The sequence below is a fragment of the Dunckerocampus dactyliophorus genome, chromosome 8 (assembly GCF_027744805.1).
Source record: "Dunckerocampus dactyliophorus isolate RoL2022-P2 chromosome 8, RoL_Ddac_1.1, whole genome shotgun sequence".
NCBI classification, from domain to species: Eukaryota; Metazoa; Chordata; class Actinopteri; order Syngnathiformes; family Syngnathidae; genus Dunckerocampus; species Dunckerocampus dactyliophorus.
The window spans coordinates 3,021,004-3,048,957 of record NC_072826.1 but is presented as its reverse complement, the minus strand read 5'-3'; the positions used below and the strand labels follow the sequence as shown (position 1 = coordinate 3,048,957).

At 40.8% G+C, this 27,954-nt stretch overlaps 3 protein-coding genes across 12 annotated transcripts; 2 read left to right on the top strand and 1 right to left on the bottom strand.

The window, feature by feature from the left end:
- Nucleotides 1-236: 236 nt before the first annotated feature.
- LOC129186631 (uncharacterized) lies at nucleotides 237-17,089 on the top strand. 4 transcript variants are annotated; one of them, XM_054785065.1, is made up of 8 exons: nucleotides 237-959; nucleotides 3,864-4,074; nucleotides 4,351-4,427; nucleotides 4,493-4,698; nucleotides 7,049-7,272; nucleotides 7,343-7,456; nucleotides 8,019-8,104; nucleotides 15,287-17,089. In XM_054785065.1, exons 4-8 carry the CDS (start codon nucleotides 4,593-4,595, stop codon nucleotides 15,294-15,296), a joined length of 540 nt encoding a protein of 179 aa, XP_054641040.1. In that variant the 5' UTR covers nucleotides 237-959; nucleotides 3,864-4,074; nucleotides 4,351-4,427; nucleotides 4,493-4,592; the 3' UTR covers nucleotides 15,297-17,089. The 4 variants fall into 4 exon arrangements, 1 of the variants encoding a protein (XP_054641040.1); XR_008572267.1 differs by lacking the exons at nucleotides 237-959; nucleotides 3,864-4,074; nucleotides 4,351-4,427; nucleotides 4,493-4,698; nucleotides 8,019-8,104 and having other exon boundaries at nucleotides 5,924-7,272; XR_008572266.1 differs by lacking the exons at nucleotides 237-959; nucleotides 3,864-4,074; nucleotides 4,351-4,427; nucleotides 4,493-4,698 and having other exon boundaries at nucleotides 5,924-7,456.
- On the bottom strand, nucleotides 10,563-20,591 carry c8h1orf159 (chromosome 8 C1orf159 homolog). 4 transcript variants are annotated; one of them, XM_054785070.1, is made up of 9 exons: nucleotides 20,476-20,591; nucleotides 18,729-18,809; nucleotides 18,574-18,658; nucleotides 18,039-18,134; nucleotides 15,944-16,000; nucleotides 15,315-15,452; nucleotides 13,507-13,532; nucleotides 13,395-13,419; nucleotides 10,563-13,307 (listed from the first exon to the last, which is right to left on the bottom strand). In XM_054785070.1, exons 2-9 carry the CDS (start codon nucleotides 18,798-18,800, stop codon nucleotides 13,210-13,212), a joined length of 597 nt encoding a protein of 198 aa, XP_054641045.1. In that variant the 5' UTR covers nucleotides 18,801-18,809; nucleotides 20,476-20,591; the 3' UTR covers nucleotides 10,563-13,209. The 4 variants fall into 4 exon arrangements, with proteins under 4 accessions (XP_054641045.1, XP_054641047.1, XP_054641048.1 ...); XM_054785071.1 differs by having other exon boundaries at nucleotides 10,565-13,307; nucleotides 15,315-15,449; XM_054785072.1 differs by lacking the exon at nucleotides 18,039-18,134.
- Nucleotides 20,592-21,086: 495 nt separating this feature from the next.
- Nucleotides 21,087-26,182, top strand: LOC129186583 (interactor of HORMAD1 protein 1). Of its 4 annotated transcripts, none has more exons than XM_054784967.1 (8): nucleotides 21,087-21,150; nucleotides 21,237-21,306; nucleotides 21,447-21,606; nucleotides 21,887-22,023; nucleotides 23,349-23,397; nucleotides 23,470-23,554; nucleotides 23,759-23,871; nucleotides 25,339-26,182. In XM_054784967.1, the coding sequence occupies exons 2-8, from the start codon at nucleotides 21,251-21,253 to the stop codon at nucleotides 25,996-25,998; spliced, it is 1,260 nt and encodes a 419-aa protein (XP_054640942.1). In that variant the 5' UTR covers nucleotides 21,087-21,150; nucleotides 21,237-21,250; the 3' UTR covers nucleotides 25,999-26,182. The 4 variants fall into 4 exon arrangements, with proteins under 4 accessions (XP_054640942.1, XP_054640944.1, XP_054640945.1 ...); XM_054784969.1 differs by having other exon boundaries at nucleotides 21,089-21,150; nucleotides 21,468-21,606; XM_054784970.1 differs by having other exon boundaries at nucleotides 21,108-21,150; nucleotides 21,241-21,306; nucleotides 21,468-21,606.
- The last annotated feature ends 1,772 nt before the right edge of the window (nucleotides 26,183-27,954 follow it).

Sequence of the window (27,954 nt, the reverse complement as noted above, 5' to 3'; positions counted from 1 at the left end):
TTGTTTTATGCATGTACAACTTTGCAGTCGTCCATCGTTTATAGCAATTCACTGTTAATAAATGGATTATTTTCGTAGTTAAGAGCATAGAAAACCTGTTTATGACTTTCTAAATACGGTTTTTAACATTATTAGAGGCCTGTTGACATGAAATAACACGCCTATAGTCATCTTTAGACTGCTATTGTTCATTGTTTATACCACATTGCAACTCTTATGCTGCAGGGACTCAAGACAGCTGCTAGCGAGCTAACCAGTCACTCTCAAATTTATTTCTTCTAAACTTAAGAAGCCAAAAACCACTTCCACACCGGATTGGAGGAGACCTTTTTTTCCCACGCTATCCTGTCAGACATGCCATGGCTGACTTCATGTAGTGTGAAGGTAATGTCTCAATGTTTTTTGTCATTACTGCAGCCTAGTGACCAGAATACTACAAACTGTATCACTTGTATTTCCATTAGGGATGCTACGATCGATCGGCCATTGATTAGTGAAAAAAAAGCCGTGATCGGCATATGCAGAAAAATGTCTTTCAAAGCTGATCACAAAAACTGATCGGCGTGTGGCTGCAAAACCTACATGTGTACTACCTACGTAGGTTGCCAACAGTGAGCCCACAAAGAACACACTTTGTCCCGTATTGCCGCAAGAACCAACACTAGTCCGTAAAACCTCAGTTTGACACAGGCTACGCCAATCGTTGTCAAAGTGTTTGATCACTGCCTTATCAAACCTATTGCTGCTCGACTTTTCTTGCATCCTTGTTTACAAGCTTTGCATAGCTGTCACTGGCGGCACCGAAGTCACTAGCTAGAGTTACCCGCCTAGCTTCTCCTCTTCGGACTCCAAATGTGACTTTTTACCACAGTGGCATTTTGTTTTTAAAACAAACAAGCAATGCGGTTTGCTCAGAGATCGTTTTTGTCCCACTTGTAAGTGGATATCACGTTCATGAGGTACGTACTAACTTTTTCAAGTGTCACTGAACAGTTTTGCGCTCTTGTTTTCATTATACTAATTATGTGTTGTCCTCCACTATTCGTGTGTGGTTGTTTAATGAACATAAACATAGTGTGTCGAGCAAAACATGGTACTAACTGCTATTTCGGGCTACTTCTGACTTATTCACTACTTCCGGGTTCGGGACTCTAAGCATCATGGGAACTTTATTTTTATGGTCACGCTGAAAGAACAATCTATTGCAATCTATTTTACATGTGTCTTTACACAACTATATATCAACATAAATGATTTTTGTTTCAATTTGTGGAAAAATGATCAACAGTTACAAACGTCATGCATGCAAAGTTATAAAACATTTCCAAACGTACCTGCATTGTTTTGTGACTCGGTTAAATAAAAAAAAATCTGTTTATCCACCCCTATATTTTGTCATTGTAGTTTTCTTAAACGTAATGTTAAAATATCGATATTTTAACATCTCGTCTTGTGAACCCAATATCATCTCTCCTCTCGTGAGCTGAGCGTCTCGTGACACCCCTACTGCTTTGTATGTTCAAATTCAAATATAATCACACTGTTGACTGTACAACACTTTTATTTCTCAGAAATACATGCAGACTTGACTTTCAGGGCTATCATTCCATCTTGGGCAAAGCCATCCTGCCATAAAGACTGTACAAGCTGCTTCACTCCGGCTAATTATTAATGGTCCGATATTAACAGCTAACTCAAAAGTGGCTAGAGCTGTGCAAAGATGCAGGCTGAAGAAAAACACATAAACCACAAAATATAGACAACCAATCATCTCTTTTGTGATCTATATGGTGTACAACTGACTGAACATATGGAATAAACGTTCTCTACGAATGGACCCTAGCTGAACTGAAAGACAATGACGTCACATGATTATGTGCGGTGACGCCATGTCGAGGACTCCTCATCTTCGCCTTCTCTGTCGAAGGTACTGGATCGCCGAAAGGGCGCTCACGTTTGCAAGCAGAGCTGCAAAGAATAACATCAGCATAAGTCAAATGGATGTCGTGAGATAGTGCAGCTGAACCTCATGAAGGTTAAACTTAACTTTCCTACCTGCTTTCCAGGCATCAGCTGACTCTGGATCAGAGGACATAAGTACCCAGGAAGCAAAGGCGATGCAGACCAAACACAAGTCCGACTGCTGCAAGACTTGCGCTGAAGGCGACATTCATGATTCATAATTGGGATGCTCCGATCAATCGGCCACTGATTAGAATCGGCCAATTTCACTCATGTTGTTCATTTTTTACACCACATTGCAACTCTTATGCTGCAGGGACACGAGACGGCTGCTAGCGAGCTCACCAGTTATTCTCAAATTTATTTCTTCTAAACTGAAAAAGCCAAAAACTTACCACTTCCACACGGGATCGGAGGATACCTTTTTTCCACACTATTGTGTCGGACATGCCATGGCTGACTTCATGTAGTACAAAGGTAATGTAATGTAAGGTAATGTCTCAATGTTTTGTGTCATTACTGCGGCCTAGTGACCAGAATACTACATATCACTTACATATCACGTGATCGGCATATGTCGATAAGTGCCTTTCAAAGCCAATCACAAGAAACGATCGGCGTGCGGCAGCAAACCCTACATGTGTGCTTTGTCACTTAGGGTTGCCAACATCCGTATTGAGCCGATAAGGGACGGGCTTTGTCCCGTATTGCCACGAGAATCAAAACAAGTCTGTAAAACCTCAATGGCTTCAGTTTGACACAGGCTACATCACTCGATGCCAGCGTGTTTGATCACTCCCTTATCAAACCTGATGCTGTTCGACTTTTCTTGCATCTTTGTTTACACACTTGGCCTATCTGTCACCGGCGGCAGCTAGTTGGCTAGAGTTATCCGCCTCGGTTCTCGTCATCGGACTACAAATGCGACTTTTTACCACAGTGACGTTTTGCTTTGAAAACAAATAAGCGATGCAGTTAGTTTGGAGCTCATTTTTGCTTGATTTCACGTTCATTGGGTACGTACTAACTTTCAAATGTCACTGAGCAATTTTGCTCTCCTGTTGTCGTTATACTAATTATGTCTTGTCCTCCAAACACTATTTGTGTGTGGTTGTTTATTGACCATTGACACATAGTATGTCCTGCCTTGTGAAGGTGATACGATCACAGGGGTCTCCCAGCTCGCCAGCTGATTTTGAGTAGCTCACCAAAGGGTCAAAGAATATTTGCGTCAACTCATAGTTGTTGAATTCAGACTTTATGCCTCCATATAATGACAAATGAGCACAAATTAGCATAAAGACGATGGCCACACGGTTTGAGAGGAGATGTGCTTGGTAAATAGAGTGGTGTACAATTTAAATGTTGCCAGACATAAATAAGACAAATAGTTGTTTTAATAATGATGAAAGTTTGACACCCCTGCAACCGGGAGACTCTATTTATTCTCTTTTAAGTTAAGCAGGACAGATTTCCATTTATATAGATATTTATTTGTACTTTATTCTCTTCATTTTGTTATCTTGAACTAAAAAATCAATTATTGAAGAACTTATTTCCCATGTATTGGTATTACTACAAAACGTGCATCAAATTAACTTCAAGTTTGTGTCAAAAGTTTATTTTCTAATAATTACCTATTTGCGAGGGGCTCTTGGAATTGTCTAACGATGGCCCTGGCCACCAGCACTCATCATAAATAAATTGCAAAATGTGCAGTTAACCCATGTGATCGGCATCAGCCGATCTCACTCGTGGATGATCAGTATCAGAATCGGCAGCATAAAACCCTGATTGGAGCATCCCTAATTCGCAATGTTGCTTTCCTTGTACAGTATATCTTTGACTTCCATGCCTAGAAAAGGGTGCTCACACTTACCCGGTGTCTGTATTGTTCCCAGAATCCTGTGCTGCTCACGTGGAGGAGGGGGGTCTCCTCCCAACATGGACACAAGGATGCCCCCTTCCTCAGCTTGTCCAGACCATCTACACCAGATGCTGCCTTTGTCAAAGTAGCGGATCGTCCCACCAGCGTGGAGGAAAGGGTGCAGCACGGGTCGGGCAGGTGAAATGGCGTCTGCGCTTAAGAAGAGGGGATTCTGCTCGGGGAGGGTGAGTTCTCTGACAGTGGGATGGGAGCAGGAGAAGATTGGGATGGGTTTCCACTTGTGGGACTCAAGGGACGGGAATAACACACCATGGTCCATACATTCTAATGAGATGTCTTTGGGAGCACAGTGCACCATTCCCTGTGTGAAAGGTTGTAGAGCGTCACCATGAACAACCACCTCAGACTCCGAAGATAAATCCTCAGTGTTGAGAGCTTGTACATTTTGCACACTTTTGCTTTTTGTCATTCGTCTCTGCATTCTCTGTTGTCCTGCAAAGTCCTCCTCAGGTACCGGGGTCTGGCTCCTCATCCCCTCCTCCTCCTCGTTCTCCACCTCCTGGGTTTTACAGCTCAGGTCAGGACTGGCGTTCCGACTGGTGCCCAAAAATTGCCAATAATCGTCTTCAAAATCACACACAGAAAAATCCCAGCTTGAGCGATCTGCCTTGGAGTCATCGGCCTGCGTGAAGTAGTCCGAGTCGGCAGCGTCAGACATGTCCGCAAGGCCTTCGTGGGTCAAATGATGCTCCTCAGGATCCACGAGGGGGCTGCTTTGTGTTGGGACATTAAATGTCTCGGTGGGAGGTGGACTTCTTACCATCCTCAGCTGGAGGATGTCATTGATGGTTAGTTTTTCCATTTTGTCCCAAAAGGCCGAGATAGCATAGACGCGTGATTTGTGGCCTGCAGCTTGGGCGTAGGCTTCGGGGCTGTCGGCCACAGGAGTAACGATTACCTCTGGGAGGGGCTGAGCTCTTGGAGAACCACCACGTACTGGAAGCTCAGTTTCTCTGGAAGGATCCACAGTCCTGCTGCTGCGTGTGTCACTATCTCGCATGGAGCTCTCACCTGGAGCTGTGGACCCAACACAAACCTGCTCACCACAGTTGGTAGCTGCCCCTCTGGCATGCAGGCTCTCATTTGGCTGAGAGCTGCATGACGGTGATAATGATGAGTACTCTGTTTGTTGGTTTTTAAAGGACTCCTCCTCAAGGAGATCATGATCTACTGAGTCAGCAGCAGAGAGATAGCTTTCAGAACCAGAACTTTGAAGGGCAAAGAACTCAGAACTGTCCACAAAGTCATCTGAGTCCACCCTCTCAAAATGAAAGCTTCCATGAAGGGTTCCTTCACAATTCCTTTGCATGATATCATCTCCATGCAGGGTTCCTTCACAATTCCTTTGCATGATATCACCTCCATGCAGGGTTCCTTCTCTGTTCCTTTGCATGATATCACCTCCATGCAGGGTTCCTTCTCTGTTCCTTTGCATGATATCACCTCCATGCAGGGTTCCTTCTCTGTTCCTTTGCATGATATCACCTCTATGCAGGGTTCCTTCTCTGTTCCTTTGCATGATATCACCTCCATGCAGGGTTTCTTCTCTGTTCCTTTGCATGATATCGCCTCCATGCAGGGTTCCTTCTCTGTTCCTTTGCATGATATCACCTCCATGCAGGGTTCCTTCTCTGTTCCTTTGCATGATATCACCTCCATGCAGGGTTCCTTCTCTGTTCCTTTGCATGATATCACCTCCATGCAGGGTTCCTTCTCTGTTCCTTTGCATGATATCATCTCCATCCAGGGTTCTTTCTCTGTTCCTTTGCATGATATCATCTCCATGCAGGGTTCCTTCTCTGTTCCTTTGCATGATATCATCTCCATGAAGGGTTCCTTCGCTATTCCTTTGCATGATATCACCTCCATGCAGGGTTCCTTCTCTGTTCCTTTGCATGATATCACCTCCATGCAGGGTTCCTTCTCTGTTCCTTTGCATGATATCACCTCCATGCAGGGTTCCTTCTCTGTTCCTTTGCATGATATCGCCTCCATGCAGGGTTCCTTCTGTGTTCCTTTGCATGATATCACCTCCATGCAGGGTTCCTTCTCTGTTCCTTTGCATGATATCATCTCCATCCAGGGTTCCTTCTCTGTTCCTTTGCATGATATCATCTCCATGCAGGGTTCCTTCTCTGTTCCTTTCCATGATATCATCTCCAAGAGCTGCCTTGGTTCCTTCACTGGTCCTTTGCATGATATCATCTCCATGCAGGGTTCCTTCACTGGTCCTTTGCATGATATCATCTCCAAGAGCTGCATTGGTTCCTTCACTGGTCCTTTGCATGATATCATCTCCATGCAGGGTTCCTTCACTGGTCCTTTGCATGATATCATCTCCAAGAGCTGCATTGGTTCCTTCACTGGTCCTTTGCATGATATCATCTCCATGCAGGGTTCCTTCACTGGTCCTTTGCATGATATCATCTCCATCCAGGGTTCCTTCTCTGTTCCTTTGCATGATATCATTTCCATGCATTGTTCCTTCTCTGTTCCTTTGCAAGATATCATCTCCATGCATGGTTCCTTCTCTGTTCTTTTGCATGATATCATTTCCATGCATTGTTCCTTCTCTGTTCCTTTGCATGATATCATCTCCATCCAGGGTTCCTTCTCTGTCCCTTTGCATATCATCACCTCCATGCAGGGTTCCTTCTCTGTTTCTGTGCATTATATCATTCTCTCTATTGTTTTGCATGATTCCATGGTCATGTTGGGTTCCGTCTCTAAGGTTTAGAAGGGTTCCTTCTCTATTGTTTTGTGTTATATCATCACCATGCAGGATTTCTTTATCATTTTGTAGGGTTCCTTCTCTGTTGTTCTGCACTACATCCTCACCATGCAGAGTTCCTTCTCTATTGTTTTGTTGCAGGGTTTCTTTAGTAATGTTCTGTCTGGTATCATCATGCAGGGTTCCTGCTTTGTTTATTAGGGTTCCTTCTCTGTTGTTTTGCATGATATCGTCACCATTGCAGATTTTTTCTCTAAGGTTTAGTAGGGTTTGTGTTGTGTTTTGACTTGGTAGTGCGTTCATGTTATTATCTGTCAAAGTCTCGGATCCATTTTCGGGTTCCTGGTCGGTTCTGCAAGTGTATTGCCCCTTATGTTCTTTTTTTGTCTTTGTTTTTTTTTTCACAGGAGCTGCACGGGCCCGGCGAGGCACTGGACTGTTGTTGACTGTCACGAACCAGCGCTCCTTCTCCTCTTCCCTCAGAGGAACTCTGCCGACATCCTCGCATCTGACGTCCGTTCCCAGCGATCGAGCGACGTCTCTGACTACAGCCTCCAGTGTGCTTACGATGCACCTTCTGGTCTCCTCTGGGATATGTTCTGCTGTCACGTGCACTTCTTCTCGGACAAGAGTGATTCCTGAGTAATCACTTATGTGGACCTTTGCATCTGTAGTGATATCCTCTTCTTGTCCTCCTTCAGCACCCTGACTGTTGCGGGAGGCAGAAGCTTCATCAAAGCTCTGCAACGACTCTTTGGGGAAGACTGAAGATGAGGCGTCCTGACGACCGAGGCTCTCCGGACGGGCGAGCAAAGGTTGCGGCACACAACACTCCTCACTCTCCTGGTAGAAGGTGGACCAGTCCTCCTCTGTAATGTGCATGCTGTGATCCAAGTCATCCATTCTGACACGTCACATGCTTTCCTGGGCACTGAAACACAAAGGTCATTTTGCAGGCGTTTATGTTGCCTTTTGTCCTTCAAAGGATCCAACTGTCTGGGCAGCAACACGTGAGCTAAATGTAGAACACCTGAATTTGTCTTGACATACCACAGAGACTAGTGAGTAGTTGGTGTCTTTAAAAACAGCAGAGCACTCTTGTCATATAGAGGATCTTTGACTAAAGTTTTTTTAGCAGTAGGGCCTTAAGAACAGCAGAGCGCTCGTGACATATAGTGGACTTTTTGATTATCGTTTTTGTAGGAGGTCCTTAACAACAGCAGCGTGCTACTGTCGGATAGAGGATCTTTGACTAGTGTTTTTAGCAGTACGTCCTTTAGGAAACAGCAGTGTGCTCCTGTCACATAGAAAATCTTTGACTAGCGTTTTTAGCATCCATCCATCCATCCATTTTCTATACCGCTTCATCCTCATTAGGGTCGCGGGGGCATGCTGGAGCCTATCTCAGCTGACTTCGGGCGACAGGCGGGGTACACCCTGGACTGGTCGCCAAAAACATGCAGGTGAGGTTAATTGGCGACTCTAAATTGTCCATAGGTATGAATGTGAGTGTGAATGGTTGTTTGTCTATATGTGCCCTGCGATTGGCTGGCAGTATGTCCTTAAAAATAGCAGAGCGCACGTGGCATATAGAGGATCTTTGACAAGCGTTTTTAGGAATAGGTCCTTAAAATCAGCAATGTGCTCTTGTCATGTAAAGGATCATTCACTTGCATTTTTTTTATAGTGTATGACTTCAAATAGCAGAGTGCTCCTGTCACGTAGGATCTTTGAATAGCTTTTTTTTTTTACAGTAGGTACTTAAAAAAGCAGAGTGCTCCTGTCACGTAGAGGATCTTTGACTGGCGTTTTTAGCAGTAGGTCCTTAACAACAGCAGAGCGCACGCCTCATATAGAGGATCTTTGACAAGTGTTTTTAGGAGTAGGTCCTTAAAATCAGCAATGCGCTTTTGTCATGTAAAGGATCATTCACTTGCATTTTTTTTATAGCGTATAACTTCAAATAGCAGAGTGCTCCTGTCACGTAGAGGGTCTTTGACTAGCATTTCTGCAGAGTAGGTCCTCAAAAACAGCACAGTGTTCCAACCATAAACAGGATATTTCACTCAGCTTCTGCAGTAGGTCCTTAAAAACAGCAGAGCGCTCCTATCACATAGAGGATCTTTGACTAGTGTAAAAATATTGTTTGCAATACACGGAAGCATACTTAGAGCTGTTCCTAATATTTTGGTTGCCAGATTTTGTTGCACAAGAGACAAAACACTATCAGATACAAAATCTTACAAATATAGTTAACTGAATACCTCTCTGACCGCGTTCAATGGAAAATTAGCATTTTAACCTTCGTAAAGTCAGAATGCGTGAGTGCTCTCATGATATGATGCAAGTGTACCTAATATTGTGACCTCTTAGTGTATGTGCAGACAAAGGCCTCATAGAGAGCCCCCATTGTAGGCCACAACACTAATACTTCACAAACATGCATGAAGGAGTGAGGACTGGTCAGAAAAAAATCCCAGACATATCAGTTAACAAAAGAAAGTCACTGGTGAATAAACAGTCAGTTGCTTCATACAGCACAGTCCTGTCTTCATGCATATTCAAGTACACTGTTTTAGTATTTAGGCACACATTAGTTAGGATTCTATGTCTGCATACCTGCAAGTAGACAAGGACAAAGGCTCCTGTGCTGTTGTCCCTTCAACCTTACATACGTATGTCCGCCTGGTGCCCTGCAAACAGCTTTTATAAATAGACCAGTATGTTCAGTCACATGTAGTTGTCCTTCCCTCTATGACCAGAGGTATGACATTTCAGGACACCCCCCCCCACACACACACACACACACATCGTCTGACATTCAGGAGGTGTAAGAAATATTTCACCAAGTTAAAAACATTGAACTTGTTTTCCTATAAAACAATTAGCATTGCAGAAAAGCCGTGCGTGAGCTTTCATGTCATTTTTGATGACCATCAAATTGTAATTTTAAAATAAAAAAAATGCAAAATAAAAAATGCAATTAATTAAAATATTATATTTAACGTTAACGTCCTGTCGTAACTTCCCCTGAGCTCACTTGTAAACAAACATCCAGTGCACCTTGCTGGGCCACGCTAGGTGGCTGTTGTCGCTCTATACTCCGGTTCACCTGACATCCGTGGCATCACACCGGCTGTATTGGAGCATGTGCCCGAATACAGTGCACCTTGCTGGGCCACAGCAGGTGGCTCCCTCCGCTCTATACTCTGGTTCTCCTGATAGTAGTGATGTGGTAGTAGTAATGTCATCATATCTGATTAGGACAAATCAACAAGTACAGTTGGTACAAATCCACATTAGTTTGAGTCCTTCTTACCTCCAGGTGTGCACAAACTACAGTTAAATGTAAATTTAAAACGTTATCGGTACCATATCGGTCTTGAGAAGCATAAATTTATTGGTTTGAAAAGAAATATATATAGTGCAGTTCTAATAACTATACAGTATATCTAATTAGTATACAGTACATCCAATAAATACATAACCACAAATAAAAAATAAATTATAAATCATCTCCAAATATTTTAATATATAATTTATATTATAGTATATTTTTAGCATATGTAAATCCCTCAAAATGGAAAGTTAATACAATGTGCAGACAGGATATATAAGGGAAAAAATTAACATAAGCATGTCACATTTCTACTAATTGCAGTACTTTTTGTTTGAACAACTCCATAGAACACGGGTGCCCAAATTGCGGCCCGCAGCTCATATATTTTTGGCACAAAAAAAAAATGCGTGCGTTGGTTCATTTCTTATTAGCATGCAGCATGTTGGAAAAAAAACAACTAAACAATTATAACTATATAAATAATTGTACTTTTTTTTTTAATCAAGAAAAAAATCAATACAAATATCAAAGTGGCCCCATGCATCTTTGGATTTTTCAGAAGGCAGCCCTCGGTGCAATAAGTTACAATATATACACAGTGATGTCATCGCCAATGACAGGCGTAAAGCTGCAGGCATTCACGCATTTCTCGCTGCAGAGTGCTGTGCAGTAAAGCAACTGCATGGTACTGCTTATTTAATTTGCTCTCACGCCTTCTAGGAGTCAACTGGAACCAGAAGCCGTTCAGCCGTCAAACAATAGCACAAACATGTCATGACTCATACTCGTCTCATTCTTCCAGGAAGGTGCTTTATTTCTGCAAACATTCATCTCATGGTCACTACAATCTTCATCACGTTACAAAACAATATCATCTGTATAAAACATGCATTCCGCTCACAATGCACACCAGGCAACAAGGGAAAAATGAGTCGTGGTCACTTCGTTTTTGCTCCACTTCATGTGCTTGTTACGACAATCTCAAGTGCAGTCAAAATATATCAAATGTGTGGTAAATCTTTTTTTGTTTGTTTGTTTTTTTTAAAGATAGCTGGTTTTAAGAAGTGGTACATTCCGTAAAAAGGCCACTGGAATACCCAATCAGCTATGATTTCGTGGCTGCCTTTAAAGCTCGTCATGGCACATTCCGTCATTACATCCCATTCTCCCCAAAGCATTTGGCAAAGGAAGTCACGTAATATTTAAGACATTGCCAGCAATATTTAATTGCTGGCAATAAGAGTCTCAGTAAAAAAAAATAAAATAAAAAAAAAATACTAGCAAACACTAGCTAATAAAGTGCACCAAGATCTTGTCACTTTACAATTTATTGTCTTTAAGTTGAAGTGCTTATTATACCGCTACTGCAGCATACAGGAAATGTACATACAGTTAAGCCCACAATTATTTATAAATGAAAGTGCATTTCTATTTTTTGAATGTGTAACACTTTGCTGGAAATGCCACAAGAAAGCATCACAATACATAATAATGAAAATATACCTTGCCAGTGCGCCGATTACCGTACTTTCCCGTGTATAAGCCGCTACTTTTTTTTTTTTTTTAAATCACGCTTTGAATCCTGTACAGTGATGTGGCTAATATATGGCTAAAAACGACATGATACTTGGAGCGCAGCTTCAGGAAGTCGTGACGTGGACGATTGAATTGGAAGCTAATATCACATTTTATAGTCTTATGCAGTCATCGAGTTTTGATCCCACACATTTTAAGTTTGATCAAGTGTACAATTACTACAGCTTCTGTTTGGACTGCTCGGACGCCCACCGTCCACTATCACCGGTTTTCGAAAGGCTGAGCGACTGTTCGAGACAAAAGTGACGAAAGAGAGAGCGAGAGAGAGACTGAAAGTGTGCGACGAAGGAGTTATGAGGCTGTTCAATTGTGATGCTCAAGAAGCCGACTTCAGTGGTTTTAGTTCCCAGGAGGAGGAGAAGGCAATGAATGACTTTTCTGGTAGGCTACCGTTTAACTAGTCATGTTACATGCACTGTTTGGAAAAAAGCATTTGTTTAATCAAAATCATCGATTATCCAATTAATCGACAACTATTTTGGTATTTGATTGTTTTTTTGGTACCAACACATCAACAGCAGTGCAATTCCAACACCATATATGTATCTCCAACTCACAAACATTTTCTCCAGTCCTCCTCGGAACGACACTTGTTACTAGACTACAGCGAGGTGCATTCAGGGACACTCTGAACATCACAACGTCTTCTTTATTATACGTGTATGTTTGGTCTAAACAAACAGATACAGCTGCTATTAAAGAGACTCGAGTTAGGCAAATAGACTTTCAGACGTGTGTGCTATCTTTTAGCTTAATTAAAATTTTGACTTCATTTGGAGCTGTTAATACACATACTGTAGATATATATTCCTGCACTGCCATTTATCTTTTGGTTCATAAAATACAGTAAAAGAAGGCATATTTCACTCATAGTTGCAAATCTTGATTAATCATGAATAAATTTGAAAACGGTGATTAATTTGATAAAAAACTGTAATCATTTGACAGCCCTGTTAAGAATGAATATACTGTAAATTGTAATTCTAATGGGAGTTCTAATAATGATGGGCTTTACTGTGCGTACACAGCTAACGAATGTGTGGCATGTTCTTGGCAAATACATTCACTTTGGCTGATGGGTGACAAGTAATATAAAGAAAAACATCACTCATACAATCACAAATATTTTTAAAAAGTAGACCCACTTCACTTAAAAAGAACAGCACAGACTTCAGTGGGTGGCTCTGATGATGATGATGCTCTGTCACCATCACCCAACTAGGTCACTGGCCTCGACGGTCGATGCACGTTAGCCTCAAACCAATGAATACATCGCTGTAACGTCTTGATGTCACGATAGTGGCGTGAGTGTGGATTAAAAGGCTACCAGTAAGATGATGATGATGATTGCAATGGAAGCCGTCTTGGTTCTTAGCTGCTGTGATGTTTTTAAGACGTAAAAAAAATCTACCGGCTCTCAAAAAGCTACTTCAGTATGACCCCATCTGTGAGTGCAGCATCAATGCATCGACTTAAGAAGCGCACGCACGCGCAAAATAGGTCAAGTTCAAGTGTGACAAGCTTAAATAAGGATACAAGCCGACTGACAACATCACTACATTTTGTGCCCGTATCGTTTCACATGAGTGACGTGAGCGCTCAAGGAAAAACGTCCTTCAAGCCTTTTCGGCCCTACACGTTGTAGACCCGCGTGGCGGGTGCGGCGGGTGCGATGTTGCTTTTCTGCTCCGCCAAGGGCCTCTCCCGTCGCACATATCGTTGTTTCCTCGCTGCAAACGAGAAAACAAAAACGACAGTTACACCATAATTACACTATAACCCGTTTGGTGAGACGAGTGAGTAAACAGGCTGCTCACCTGTCGAGGAGGGAATCATGACAGCCTGGAGAAGGGAAGGAATAACAGAAGAATGTTGCCTCAACTCAAAAGTCTCATTAAATTTGCATGAAGAGCATCAAATCAGACTTACTGTCTCGCTTGGCTGGAATATGAAGGCTGTGAAAGCACAGAAGATATGATTTTATCTTACATTGCAACCATTGTTATTACTGTACACCTTCAAGGGACAATACTACAGTGGAACCCGTTTGAGTAGACATGAGCGTTTGGTGTAGGGGTGCATGATAATTATCAAACGGGTAATTATCAGGCTGATATGAGGGAATTAGAATGTCATACCAACAAATCTGATAATTGTTTTATTTTTTTTTAAACTCAGATATCTGATAATTGAAAAAACAAACAAAAAAAAAAACGCTCCAATGTGGCGAAATCACTATTACTATTATTTAGTCATTTGGGTGCCTTCCACATCCTTTTTTTTTTGTTGTTTGTTTTTTTTGCATTTTTACAAAATGTGAGTATTTTTTCGTTACCGTTATCTGTCAGCTTAAGTTGCTAGTTACATAGCCATGTTTATATACCCCCCCACCACCAAAACATTGAAATATTAATGTTTATCATCTTCTAACAAGTGTGAATGAGAAAATTGTCCTTTTTCTTGAACTAGATAAAGTCCTTAAAATCCTCCTGACGATTATTACAACTTGACATGTGAATCATCTCAACGCCTTTACTGCAATTGATAAGAACATTAAGCGACATTTAACCTACTTTACCGCTTTAATACTGACATCTTTGTGAAAAAGCTTCACTCTCAGCTTCATCTACTGCATTCTCCGCAGCTGACACCAACCGTAGTGGTGCTGCTGTCCTCGGGTCTCCGTTTCTTGCGACTGTGATAAAGGTTGACACCTTCGGTAGTTTTGATAAAAACTGTCTGGGGTAACTCCGCGCCAACATGTTTGTTTGTCCTGTCTTCCGTAATCAGTGTGCACATGCTCAGTAAAATGGAACAGTCCATTGCATAAGAAGGGAGAGGCAGCGGTCGAAATTGGAAAGATTAGATGAAAGATTACACATTTTGATGTAGTTTTAAACATGTGAATTAAGGCTAAAACACTAGTTTGTCTTTTAAAATTTAACAACAACAACAAAAAAAATCAATAAGCAGTTTTTATGAGATGTTTGGTGGCCCCTGAAATCTCAGGGCCCCAGGCAATTGCCTGTGTTTGCCTAATGGTAAGTCCGCCCCTTCCCGTACTGTACAGGTGAGCAAATCAAGCGCTCCTTTTTTCTCCTGCCTGTGACGTTCACAGCCTGTCATAACGTCCCCTGAGCTCACTTGTAAACAAACAAAAAGTTATGTTGACATGATTTTCCTCCATTTGTGCATATTTTTATTTCAATTCTTGTATGTCCATATGACATATGACATACCTCTCTTATCTAATAGAGCTGCTGCGCTAATTTTGTTTGTCGTATGTCTTGACTACAATGACAATCGCAAATCTTCCTTCCGGTGGCTAACAGTATATATTTTTTAAATGTAATTAATTAACTGGGTGCATTTTGTTAGCTGCTTGTTTGAAGCTTAGTTTGCACTGAACAGGAAGTCGCATTCCTATGCCGTGTAAAGAGACAATGAATCAGGACGTGAGTTGGCCCACACAGACGAGGCCAACTTAGGCGGGTTCCATTGTATAAAAAATGAAACCTGGGTATACTTTAGAGTAGTCAGTGTACAGCAGTATAAAGTTACCATCCTCGTCTTTTCTCTACAGTGGTGGATAACAATAGTACTCACACGAAATATTTACAACAAGGGCACAACTTGGAGATGTGTGGGTGTACTTGCTTGTGTTGCCAGCTATTTAAAGAATATCTGCTGTGTGTTGCTTGGTTTTCAGAGGACAGTAAGTCCCCGTACGGGCTTACCTTTGTTGCGGCGGTAGAAGATGCTTGGGAGTCTGTGGGAGCGTTTGAGGTAGAAGAAGGAGGCGACGGACAGGATCAGGAACAGGCTGATCAACAGCGTTCCGAGAAGAAGCGAGGCGGCCACGCCTGGGCCTCCTGCTCCCAAAACAAAAGGCACAGAGACAGTTTCGGACATAGTCTCACATACAGGACTTGTTGCTATAATCACACATGCCGTACAGTATAAACACATTCCTACCAGTCTTTCTGGTCAAAACCTGCAAATGTAGAACATTTGCCATCTAGTGACCTGCACCTAAATATATGCATTTAATGTATTTATTGCATTACTGTTTTATACATGGGGATGTATGTGGAAATGCATAATTGAAGTCTGGTGTGGCAACTAAAAGGTATATTAACGGGGAATTGATGCCATCTACAGGCGACGATGTGAAATGCAGAATTAAGGGATTCGTCTGTGCTTAAACATTGACATTTAGAAAAATAGAAATACAAATAGTGGGCAGTTTCATGTTAAAATATCAACTTAATTGCACATTTTAACCATCCACTTGTACATTAAAATGTATAAAATGGACATTACAGTACAACAAACACCAATTACCAGTAAATATCATATATCTTACCAATTTTAGGCATTACAGTTGTGACTGTTGTATGGTTTTTCCTGTCCATCGTGTAGTCTAATGGCAAAGACAAACAGAAATGAAAGAAAAACAGTATTGTACATTTCCTCTAATCCAGGGGTGTCCAAACTTTTTCCAGCGAGAGCCACGTTGTGAAAAATGAAAGGATGCCACTTTGATGTTTTGTAAAGCAACATACTGTATGTAGATATGCTAAGAAGTGACATACTGTATATTTCAAGAAAATACTGCATCTCAGCTTTGTGATATAGGTGAAAAAGTGTATTGTTGGTATCAGCTTCACTCTTTGCTATTGTTTTTCAAAATATTTAAATTTACTTCTTAAATAAGCTTTGTAAATTTGTAATAATATGACTTTATTTTCCCATATTATGCCTTTATTCCCACAATATTATAACTTTTTCCCCAACTGAATTAAAATTATAACTTTGTTTTGTTTGTGGGCCGCACGGTGGCCTAGTGGTTTGCATGTTGGCCACACAGTCAGGAGATCGGGAAGATCTCGGTTGGCCATCTCCCCCGTGCATGCGTGGCTTTTCCCTGGGTACTCCGGTTTCCTCCCGCATTCCAAAAACATGCATGTTAGGTTAACTGGCGACTCCAAATTGTCCATAGGTATGAATGTGAGTGTGAATGCTTGTTTGTCTATATGTACCCTGCCATTGGCTGGCGACCAGTCCAGGGTGTACCCCGCCTCTCGCCCGAAGTCAGCTGGGATAGGCTCCAGCATACACACGACCCTGGTGAGGATAAGCGGCATAGAAGATGGAAGGATGTTTTGTTTCTCTAATATTACAGCTTTTTTTTTTTTAATAAGGTATTTTTTCTGTAATATTTCAACTCCATGCTGCTAAAATAACATTATTTTTCCTTATAATATTAAGTTTATTCTTGTAAAATTGCATCTTTTTTCCCTTCATATTTTAATTCATAAAATTACAGCTGTTTTTTTTTTTATTTCTGCTGTTTTCCCCCCCCAACTATTTCAACTTTCTTCTTGTAATTCTCTTCTCGTAATTATGACTTTATTCTTGTAAAATTACAGCTGTTTTTTTTTATATTTTCAACTTTCTTCTTGTAATTATGACTTTAATATTTTGTTTCTATTCTCATAACATAACTTTTTCCACAACCAGTTTTCCAAAAATTATAAAAGAAATTATAAAATACTTTATTCGTTGTTTTGCTTGTTTTTTTTTCCTTCAACATTTCATCTTTGCTACTAAAATGACGTAATTTTTCCTTATAATGTTACATTATTCTCGTAAAATTCAAATTTTTTCTCATTAGATTACAACTTTTTTCTCTTAATATTTTGACTTTAGTCTTGTAAAATTTCTGATTTTTTACATTAGTGGTCTTGTGAAATTCTATTTTTAGAATATGGCACTGGCCACAAAAAAAAACGGATTTGGGCTGCAAAAGACCTCTGCTCTACTTCAAAAAAGAAATACACCAGAACCTCGGTTTTCGTCAATTTGTTCCCAACAAAAAACGAAATGTATGAACACGGAATCACTTTTAATCACTTTTAATCTGTTCCAGATGCCCAAAAATATTAACACAAAACACATTTTATAGAGAATAATTCTATAGTGTTTCTCACCTTCTTTATCAAAGTTCTGGCACTTGCAAGTTTTTTTGTGGGTTACTTTGCAGCCGTATTCAATTAAAAACAGCACATGCTGTCTAACATTCAGAAATACACAGTGCACTTGAACGCCTAATCAGCGGAGGGCACTTAGTAAGAGTAAGTATGGAGACAGATACTGAGTTGTTCACCGTTCTGTGTGCCTTCTGTGAACAAATAAACACCCACGCACACATAATAAAGATGACTGACGAATTCCCAACTCTTAAAAAAGAACTACCATCCAACTTTCACAGAGACTCAGTCACCAAAGCGCGGATGCTTTGTTTGGGCACTCGATTTCGTGGAATGATACGGACCAGTTTGTTAGGGGCGCTGTTTGGCCGTATGATAACAGAGGCAGTGTGCAGAAATTAAGACATACTGTATTTTTGGCAGTAATTTTCATTGAAAACCAAGGTGCCACTGTACTTGATTCCTTACTGTAGGTGCAGTTGGTTATGTCCTCAGAGTCGACAGCTGCGGGGTCACACTGGATGCAAACAGTGCTGCTGCTCTCGAGGACGCGGAAGAAGCATCCTAAAGTAGATTTCAGAGAACTTACATTGATATTAAAATGTATTTATGCAACAATATGAGCATGAAGAGTGTGCAATCACTTGGCTGATACACTGACTGCTAATGAGGAGAATAGCGCACCAGTCATTGCCATAGCAACCCCCGGATGACCTACTTTATGGTGTCATAATTTGGGCGTCCCAGACAGGACACCTCATGATGTGATAACCGTTCAGAGTTGTGTGTATCACACAAAGCAATATCTTGGCTTCCTTCGAACATCTTATCATGTCTTTATCAGCTGATTTGTTGACCTTGATTTGTTTTGAGCATAGCGCCCCGCTTGTTTTATGAATTTTTATGATCCATTCTGCCTTTTATCTGTTTTTACAGAGGATACAATGAAGCCATAAAGCCACATGCCAAATGGCGTCACATTTGATATGCGCTGCTAACAAACCTGGTTCACAGCGAGTGTCGTTTAAACACGAACTGTTCGTCCTCTGTTTCTCGCTGCAGCACTCAAGTGAGTTATGATGTAGAGCCTGCGGACACAAAGCACATTCGCTGATCGCCAAACGAAGCAAAGAAGATTGGGATTGGTTAGTTTTCCACCTTGGTTATGCGCGTCTCCGGTCTGATTAGTATCACGGTTGCTGCCAGCACCAAAAGGAATGACAGCGCCATGTTTGATCCCTGGAAACCAAACACACCAATCAAGAACAAGAAATATGTTGTCAAGTTGCCCATTTCAGCATATGTTGTGACTTCAGCTCAGTGAGCATCTAAAGCAGGGGTGTCAAACTCAATTGCACAGGGGGACAAAACTTTCAGTCACGGGCAGGAACTGTCAAAAAATACTTTTTAGTACAGTCAGATTTTGAGAAAATGTCACATTAGCACTGACAAATAGATAAGTAAGCAGCCTACGTACGTACCTTTTACCCCGGTTCCCCATGTGTGCAGTGCCGGGATTGGAACATACTGACTTTGAATACCAATAAAATGCGCCAGGCTGCTGCGGTTGTCTTATCAGGCTTGGATAAAATGCGCACAACAGCCAGTGAATGTGCTTTTATGTGGACTTTTATGTTTTTTTGCTTCCGATACGATCCTTTGTATTTATTTATTTATTTTTATTTATATTTTTTTTCCGATACGATCCTTTTTAAAATAAAAGTACTTTATTATGCAGATCTTCAGAAGCACATTGTTTGATGAGGTCCGTGATACAGGCCCACTTAATACGTCATTTTCCAAACAGTTACGCGGTCCTTCAGTTTGACACCAGTGAGCCAAAGGATTTCTTTTACAGGTGCAAGTCCCGCCCGTGCCACTACAAAATGGCGGCCATGTTTCACAACCGATCTTAATCAAATTATAAATTTGTGTGCTTGCCAGTCTCCTAAAGGTGTGTACCATATTTTGCTGATTGGTGGTACACCCTAAAGTTACAAAAGGTTGCAAACCTTTTGTGTGCAGCAGGTCAGGAGTAATATGCAGTCAAGTGAAAAAAAATATATTTTTAGGTCTTTAAGTTTTAACATAGACGTTGAGTATTTCCCACAGGAGTGCAGTCTATTTGTGGCAGTGGTGGGTTGTGCGGGGAATGACATAATATAATGAAGTAATTGTCGAATATGTATAAACGGCTGTGACGCATTTGCAAAAAGTGAGTAAAAAAGCAAAACAAATATGTTTAGAACTACAAATGAACTTTCTTCTGCCACTTTTTTTTCATGTTTTTCCTCAAACAAGACGGAGACCTTCAATTGTTTCCAAATTACCGTCCAGTTGACAGGTTGTCATGATGGTGTTTAATCTACTCTGTTATTTCCAAAGGGAAAATGTGACATACTAAAGGACTATGGCAGGAATCATGGAGCTCCAATGATGAATCTGTCTCTAGTACTGATTTGATTAGTTTTGATTTCGCAATCCGTTTGACTGTTTACACCTTAACCCCATAAAAGTAGGTGACAACATAAAATACTCAACATTATCATCGTCTTAATACAAAATCAACGCATGGAATGGGATACATTACGTAGCACACCTTATGCATGCTATTGCGTGCTGTGATTGTAGCTAAAATGTGGTCCGTGTTACATATTAGTCTGTGACTTTTCATCATGATACATTGCTTGTCGACGATATTTACATTCTCGATTCTAAAGGCTCGGTTAATCGATAAAGTAGAACATTTCCTGATGTGGTTGGCTAGCTACTACACCTGACTGGTGTTGGACTGTGTTAGCAAACACAACTTACAATGACTGCATTACTAAGGCAGAATCTACATCAATGCACATTTTCGAACCGCCAACTTCGCAGCAAAATTGGCGACAAAAACTTTACTCACTAGGCCGGCAAGAACCCTGATGTCGCCCGACCAAGAAGGTTTGTTGTCAGGTTCGTCATCAACACACCTCCGCTGTTTGAGTACAGCACTGGTCCCTTTCAATCAGCTTATCAACATCCGGGTATACCCTTCACAATAAAAGTCGGAACGTGGGGACAAATATGTTCCAACATCTGGGTTTCACAATAAAAGTACACTGCTATGTTGACTACAGATTATTTAAATCACATACACTACTACATTTTCATTCTGCACATTATTTATGTGCAAAAGCGTTATCAAACATCGACGACCAATTGATTGGATTAATAACCCTCCTAAAATAAAAGTTGCGTTTTGTTGGCATTGGCTGGCGACCAGTCCAGGGTCTACCCCGCCTGTCGCCCGAAGTCAGCTGGGATAGGCTCCAGCATACCCCCGCGATCCTAATGAGGAGAAGCGGCATAGAAAATAGATGGATGGATGGATAATTTTCTTGGGTGAAAACAATGCGCCACAATGGTTTTCTTTTTGTCAGAATGCAATGCTGGGTCTCAGGAGAATTGGTCACGAGGTTGAATAGTCACGTGGATATTTCTTTTCACCGAAGACACCTGAACACACCTCTTTGTGACAGTTATGTGGGCGGGAGATACGAATGTCCCCATTTGGCCAACTCGTCATGAGATGCTAACGGTGAGTCAAATTGTACCGTCAAGTCTGTAAGCCACTATAAAGTTTATCATGTCTATCGAGTGCTAAACACTACCTCTAATCCAAAGGAAGAGGGGAAGCAATGAATCACACGGTGAACATCAAAGAAATGATGAGTATGCCAGCAGCAGGAAGCAGGTAGCTAACATTAACAGAACTGAGCTATTTTTCCCACACTTGTTTGTTTTTGCTTGTAATATTATTACCAATCTACACATATCCATATTATACCAACACCTAATGTGTCATGGTCTTTACTGCTAAACGGTGCCATACAGTACAGTGCTGTATATTGACAGAAGTGCAGCTGCCAACGGAGGCACCAACTTCACAGATTCCCAGTTTTTCTTCGGCTCTCAATTTTGGCGAGAAAATTCGCAGGGCTTGTCTCAGGAAATGAGTTTGTCCTCCAGGAACTCCCAGCAAAGTTCAATAGAGGTACGTTTGCGCAAACATAAAATGGACCGCTTTTATTTTGCTGTCAGTTGTCATGAAGTTTAAAAAGCATTTATGGTAACTACAGTTCACTAAAGTAATACCATGGCAATGCACTATGCTAAACGCGGTCAGTCATCACTGTAGTACAACACAGGGAACAGTAACTTAAAAGTATTTGTGGCTATAAGTGCCATTTTGTGTACAATACATTGACTTGATCAAAAATAGTAATCAGGTGACTTGATATTTGGAATAACTGTACAGGTATCCTCCTTTATAGGAAAGTGACCCAAAGTGTTTGACCAGTTATCGGTCCAAACCCCTTCTGTTTGGCGACCCGAAGGACAAACACAAAGCGTTTGGACTTCTCGATACGTTTGAGGAGGAGAAGAAAAAAGCAAAAGAAAAAAATGACAGGTAACTTAATCCACCCCTCCAAAAAAAAGTTTCATTTGGAACAAACAACTTAACTTTAACGGTCTCCTATTATGCCAAATTGAGTTTTTAATGATGTTCTAACAGTAATATATGCCATAACTTAGGAAAATCCGTCATCTCTCTGCGTCACGTTTGAGAGAGGAGGTGCTCAAGAAGTTCCAGAATTTTATGTTTATGATGTCTTAAATGAAAACCCTTCTTTCTTAAGGACATGTAGGCATGGGCCGATACGAGATTCTGACGGCTCGATAACCTTTGGCAAAAATTTTCACGGTGTTATAATTACAGCTATAAAATGTGTTATATCTATGTATTATTTCTAAATAAATAATCAATAAATAAAATGTACTTCTCAGTGCAATCTACTGTGGCTAATCCTGCAACTCAACTCAACACAGTAGATATTTTATTAGCAAAAAACCCCAAAAACGTTACAGTTTGCTGAAGATTTTGTAGCAAATGTGCTGAGGCTGACATCCCGTTAGAAAAGTTAGCCAAGCTACATCCATTTCTGAATTACTGGACAAAATGGGCCAATGATCTGTTGCATCAGTAAATGTAAGGATTTTGCATTTAATTCGTGGACGTTTTATTCACTATTCCAAAAAGTGCACCCTCTATGCTGGTAAAATAAGTAGCAAAGGTAAAACAGACAATTCTAAAATTAAAAAAATAAAAAAAAAAACGGAATTTGAGGAAAAAAATAAAACGGATTTAGGATGGCTGGTTGTTCATACTAGGGACCATCAATAAATTACTATTACGTTGAAGAGAGTTTGTTAAAAAAAAATGTCATACATTGTAAATCACACCACAAATTGATCTACAACCATGTCAAATGATTAGTCATACCCTAAAAGTATTTTGCATGCCCATTTTTTCCAATTTTATTTTTTTGGATCGTTTATTGGATTAGGGGCCTGACTCACAGAGGTTTGTTACAAAAGCCAAACGGTATTGTTGGTCATGCTGTGTAATAAAAAAAGTCAATTCAGCAATACTTTGGTTGCATTATTCTTAAAGCTTTGAAGAGCAATTTTCATAACCATATTCAATTCATTTAAATTGTAACAAAAGCTTATTATTATTATTATTATTTTATTTTTTATTTTTTAAAAAGGACAATAAAAAAAATTGGACCGGGAAAAAAATGTGCATCGGGACATCCCTGCCATACACTATTGTGAGACCTCTGAGAATGATTTAACATTGTTGAAAAATACTATTTTAAATTTATGCTAGTTGGGTTATTAATGATTATTTCTTATTATTATCCTTATCATTTGTGGTGTTTGTTTTTGCAGTAATATGCTTGCAAAGGAATGTCTGCACATTCGAGAAACCCTGAACAAAGTCAGTCATTTACACAGTCATTCTGTGGATTTTGTACTATTACATGGCTCACATTGCATTTGTGTATTTCAGATCCAGCAACTAATTGTGGGCACGGAAGAAAACGCTTCTGAACGTGAAACGATACTCCAAAAGTTAAGCAATTTGTCCTCAGCATGTATGTTTCTTGATTGGGTTGTGGTTCATTAGTCATGATGAGAAGGGCTTAATGATAGCAGACTGTGACTCAGCAAGCCAATGAGTGTTGTTCACCAGTAGAGGGGGCCCTTTGCCCAATGACAAGCTACCCATTTACATGTTGCACATGACATTGAAGATGAAAATGTAACCATACGCCTCATTATTGTATTTATCCCATCAGTGCAAAACGTAAGCAGCATCCAGAACGACATTTCGAAGCAGTTTGAAGCTTTATTGAACACTGTGAACTCACACAAAGAGATGATGATAGAGTTGGGAGAGCGGGTGCAGAAGGTAAATAGTATGTGGCTGATGTTGTACTGCAATGACAAATCAGTGTTTCCCACAGGACAGCAATTTATTTGTGGCGGTTGTTGTGGTGGGGGCATTGGGTGACGTCATCGTCTAATTTGCATAATTGGCCATGATGCATGTTCATGTCATTTTTATGGGCGCCTTAGGAGACAAAAAGTGAGGAAAAAAGCATGAAAAACAAAACCCATATGTTTAGAAATACAAGTGAACTTTCTTCTGTCACTTCTTTTTGCGTCTTTTTTTTATTGCCACATGCAATAATGCATGTTCTTTTAGATTGCAGTTTTGCCAAAAATAATGAATTAATAAATGATAACTGTTTCGTGGTTGACTATGGCCTATTATTAGTCCAAAAATATTAAAAGACAAGTTATCTTTAGTATTGTGGTGACTAGGGATCACTAATGTTATGAGACATGGCGTTAGATTACATTACCTTTCACACTGCATGGAGACTGGCTACTGGGCCAGCAGAGCCGAGCCGACATGCCATGGCTGAGACAGAGCAGAGATCGAGTGAAAAAAGGTTTTCCTCTCATTCTGTGTGGAAGTGTCAGGTTTTTGTCTTCTTTGTCCTTCTTCCTCACTCCGTTTGAAACACTTTCTTAAATTTAGAATAAGTAAATAGGGGAGGCTAACTACTTAGCTCGGTAGCTTGCTATGCTAGCAGCAGCCGTCTTTTGTCCCTATAGTGATCCCGTGGCCTGTGCAATGTGATGTAAACAAAGAATAATAGGAGTGTAAAAGTGACTATTGAGGTGCTATTTCATGTATACAGGGCTGTAATAATGTTAAAACACGTATTTAGAAAGTCATAAACAAGTTTTATGTGGTCTAACTATGAAAAAATTATGTTTATTAGCATTGAATCCTACTTCGAAATTCACTTATTGCGGTTGGGTCTGGAACCAATTAACCGATAAACAAGGGACGACTGTAAATGCCTTTTCTGGTAATGAGATCTGGCACTTGTCTCACCGAACACTGACACCTAGTGGCCAATGTAGAATTCACAATTAGACTTCTTCAGTGAGTGAGGGCGCAATGTTCGGACCACAATGTAGCGAGGGACGACTGTACATGCTGTCATGTTTCTCTCACAGTGTCCAATAAGACCAGGAAAGAGTCGCTTTTTGTCGATAGTCGCTTTTTTGAAAAACAGAGTCAAGAGGGTTCTGAATACTCGCTTAATATTAGCGACAAAGTTGCTAAGTTGGCAACATTGAACTGGTGTGTTACAAAGCGGAGGTGCAATGCCATTTACTGTATGGAGTTGGAAAAACAAGCTATATTCACAGACTGCCACATTATAATGTGCTTATGAGCGAAGGCAAACAGGTAGCGGCAAAGCTATTTGTGGCGGGCTGTCAAATATAAATGAATGTATGGGAGACACTGCAAATATCTGTTTGGTGACTGGTGAGTTAATTCTGTTGCTTCCTTCAGAATGAAGTCACCAGCATACAACTTGGCTCAAATATGCAAAGTGATGTGGAGCATCTGAGAAAGGAGCAGGAAAAAACCCGTTTGAATCATGAAAGCATGCTTGAGGAGGCCCTGCAGCTGCTCAATACTTTGGTTTCTGAGCATTCAGCCAAGCTCTGTCCTGGAAATGTGACTGACACGGCCATGCAGACGTCACCAGGACAGGAGAACGGGATTGAAACGGCACAGGATTCCCATACATCGCAAGTTCCTGCTGCGGATTTGGGAATAAGGAAAGCCACATCGAGAGTTTCCAGAAAGCGCAAAAAAAAGAGAGCTCTGGTGCCTCCCCAGAGATCCAATCTCACCGTCTCTGATGAAAACAGTCAACCTCTCGTCAACGGTAGCAAACGGCGAAACCTGTCGAGGCCTCGCTGCGCCTCCTCTGGCGTAAACCAGGTAAGCAGTCGCAGTTTATATCAGCCAAACACAAAAGGCAGATCAACTGAAGCTGCAGGATGTTTCATCACACCTCTCAGCTGTTGGTCTCAGGAGAGCAACAACTCTGACATCCTCAAAGATGTCAAGCCTATCTTAGAGAAGGCGAATACTGAGCCCAATGCAGGGGCCGTCATGACTCCTGATGCTCTCTGGCGTTTGTTTGACATGGATTATAACTGAGATAAATGTTTTTTGTTTTTACCTTTTTGCATTGACGTTATTGGGTTTGAGAAGAATCTCGGCTGAAGAAGAAGCAATGCATGCAAGACAGAGTTCTTGTTCATCTGCTCAAGTTTGAATTTAACTTACTGTCTTTAACCTATTCTGTACTTGCCAGTTGAAAATAAACTATAACCCGCTTGAATTTATTTGTATTTTTTCAGCCGCATGGTGGCCTGTTGGTTAGCATGTTGGCCACACATCAGGAAATCTGGAAGGTGTGCGTTTGAATCTCCTATCGGCATGTCTTTGCTTGCATGTTGGAGACTAAATTGTATGGGTGTGAGTGTGAATGGTTGTTTGTCTCTATGTCCCCTGTGATTGGCTGGCGACCAGGCCAGGGTGTACCCCGCTTTTCACCCGAAGTCAGCTGGGATATTCTCCAGCATTCCCCTGCGACCCTGGTGAGTATAAGCGGCATAAAAAATGAATGAATACTACATAAACTAAGGTGTACAGTGGCATATTTCCCTTACTGACCAAAGGTACAAGAATGCATTCCGACTACTGTTCAGGTTGTCTTGGAGGGCGCTTCGCCTCTCATCCGAGCAAGTTTTATCAACATGACACAACCACCTTTTGGTTCCAGGTGTGTCCATGACCATTGCTATAACTGAATGGAATATAAACAATGATTATTCCACCCAAGCGACTGTCGTTAGCTGGCAGAGGTATCTTAACGACTGTCGTTTTGCACCACAAAAGAGTGAAACCATTCTTCTTTGACAGTAGATTCTTGCTCCCAATGAAACCAAAATAGTCTTAACTCCTCTTGGTTTGTGCTGTTTTGTGCAATAAAAATTAATGATTGTGCAATGTTAGTTTTTTAGCTATTAAACATATTACAATATTATCAACCTAAGTTCACCCAGCCCCCCATTTGCTGAAGCCTGCTTGGATGAGAGGCGCACTGTCTTCTCAGGCACCCTGAACAGTCCAGTTGCAATGGATTCAATGCCCCGAAAATACATGACCTGGATGAATGAGAATATTCAAAGACATTCCAACAGTGTTTTACAGCTCATAAAAGATGATGACTGTGAGGCACATAACCGGATGTCATCATTGTTTGGATCAGTGCAAAGAAGAGAAAGCAGGTGTTCCCTCCCTGCAGCATCATAGTGAATAAAAAACAGAGTAGAAGAGTATTTCTGCAAGCCTTTGCACGTCTGACCTATAAACTTGTGAACTTTACTGCTCTTCAGTGATCCATAAACCTCAAAAAGATTCCACTGTGTAGCTGACATATGGAATATCACACAGGATCGACTTCATAGAGGGGGTTGCACTCAGGGTTATTCCAATCAGGTTAGTTTCTTCCCTGGTAAAAATGTATATTTAGTGTTTTATACGCCACTTCTAAGTGGTTTAGCCTGTCTGGGTGAGGTATGTCCACACAGTATATAGGAAACAAGTACAGTGTAAGGAGGATGTGACAGTATTCAGAAATAATGGAGCTTGTAGGAAAGACACACAGAGAGGATGATGGAGAAGACTTGTATTTAGGTGAGACATTCTACTTCACGTTGACAAAGTCACCAAGTTTGTTCAACTCCATCTGGGGGACTGATGTCCCAAAAACCTCAATAGTATGGTACAAAGATGGTAATTTAACTACCTTAAAACAGTTCTATTAAAAAATACCCTTTAATAATACCCTTATGATATGTATACGAATATCCCCATTCAATGTGTACATTCTGCTTATTTCATTCTTTTGATTCTGTATATAAAACATATCACTTGGTTTTAAGGCTAATTGTATGAAACTTGGACAGGATTTGTTTTTATTTTATTAAGATAATATCAAATGTACTTTCCTTTCTACTGTGAGGTGTATAGAATCAGAGATTTGGATGTACGGTCGTATGCAAAACTTTGGGCACCCCTGACAATTTCCATCATTTTCATGAATAA

Excerpts from the sequence above, each read along its gene's own strand:
- c8h1orf159 (XM_054785070.1), bottom strand. The coding sequence starts at position 18,800 with ATGGCGCTGTCATTCCTTTTGGTGCTGGCAGCAACCGTGATACTAATC. Across the intron at positions 18,135-18,573 it reads CGACACTCGCTGTGAACCAG|GATGCTTCTTCCGCGTCCTC; the intron begins GTTTGTTAGCAG and ends AATCTACTTTAG. Across the intron at positions 13,533-15,314 it reads CTTCTACCGCCGCAACAAAG|CCTTCATATTCCAGCCAAGC; the intron begins GTAAGCCCGTAC and ends GTGCTTTCACAG.
- LOC129186631 (XM_054785065.1), top strand. The coding sequence starts at position 4,593 with ATGATGCTCCTCAGGATCCACGAGGGGGCTGCTTTGTGTTGGGACATT. Across the intron at positions 4,699-7,048 it reads GCTGGAGGATGTCATTGATG|GAGCTGCACGGGCCCGGCGA; the intron begins GTTAGTTTTTCC and ends TTTTTTTCACAG. Across the intron at positions 7,273-7,342 it reads GCACTTCTTCTCGGACAAGA|CACCCTGACTGTTGCGGGAG; the intron begins GTGATTCCTGAG and ends GTCCTCCTTCAG.
- LOC129186583 (XM_054784967.1), top strand. The coding sequence starts at position 21,251 with ATGAATCACACGGTGAACATCAAAGAAATGATGAGTATGCCAGCAGCA. Across the intron at positions 21,307-21,446 it reads ATGCCAGCAGCAGGAAGCAG|TACAGTGCTGTATATTGACA; the intron begins GTAGCTAACATT and ends GGTGCCATACAG. Across the intron at positions 22,024-23,348 it reads GCAAAAGAAAAAAATGACAG|TAATATGCTTGCAAAGGAAT; the intron begins GTAACTTAATCC and ends TTGTTTTTGCAG.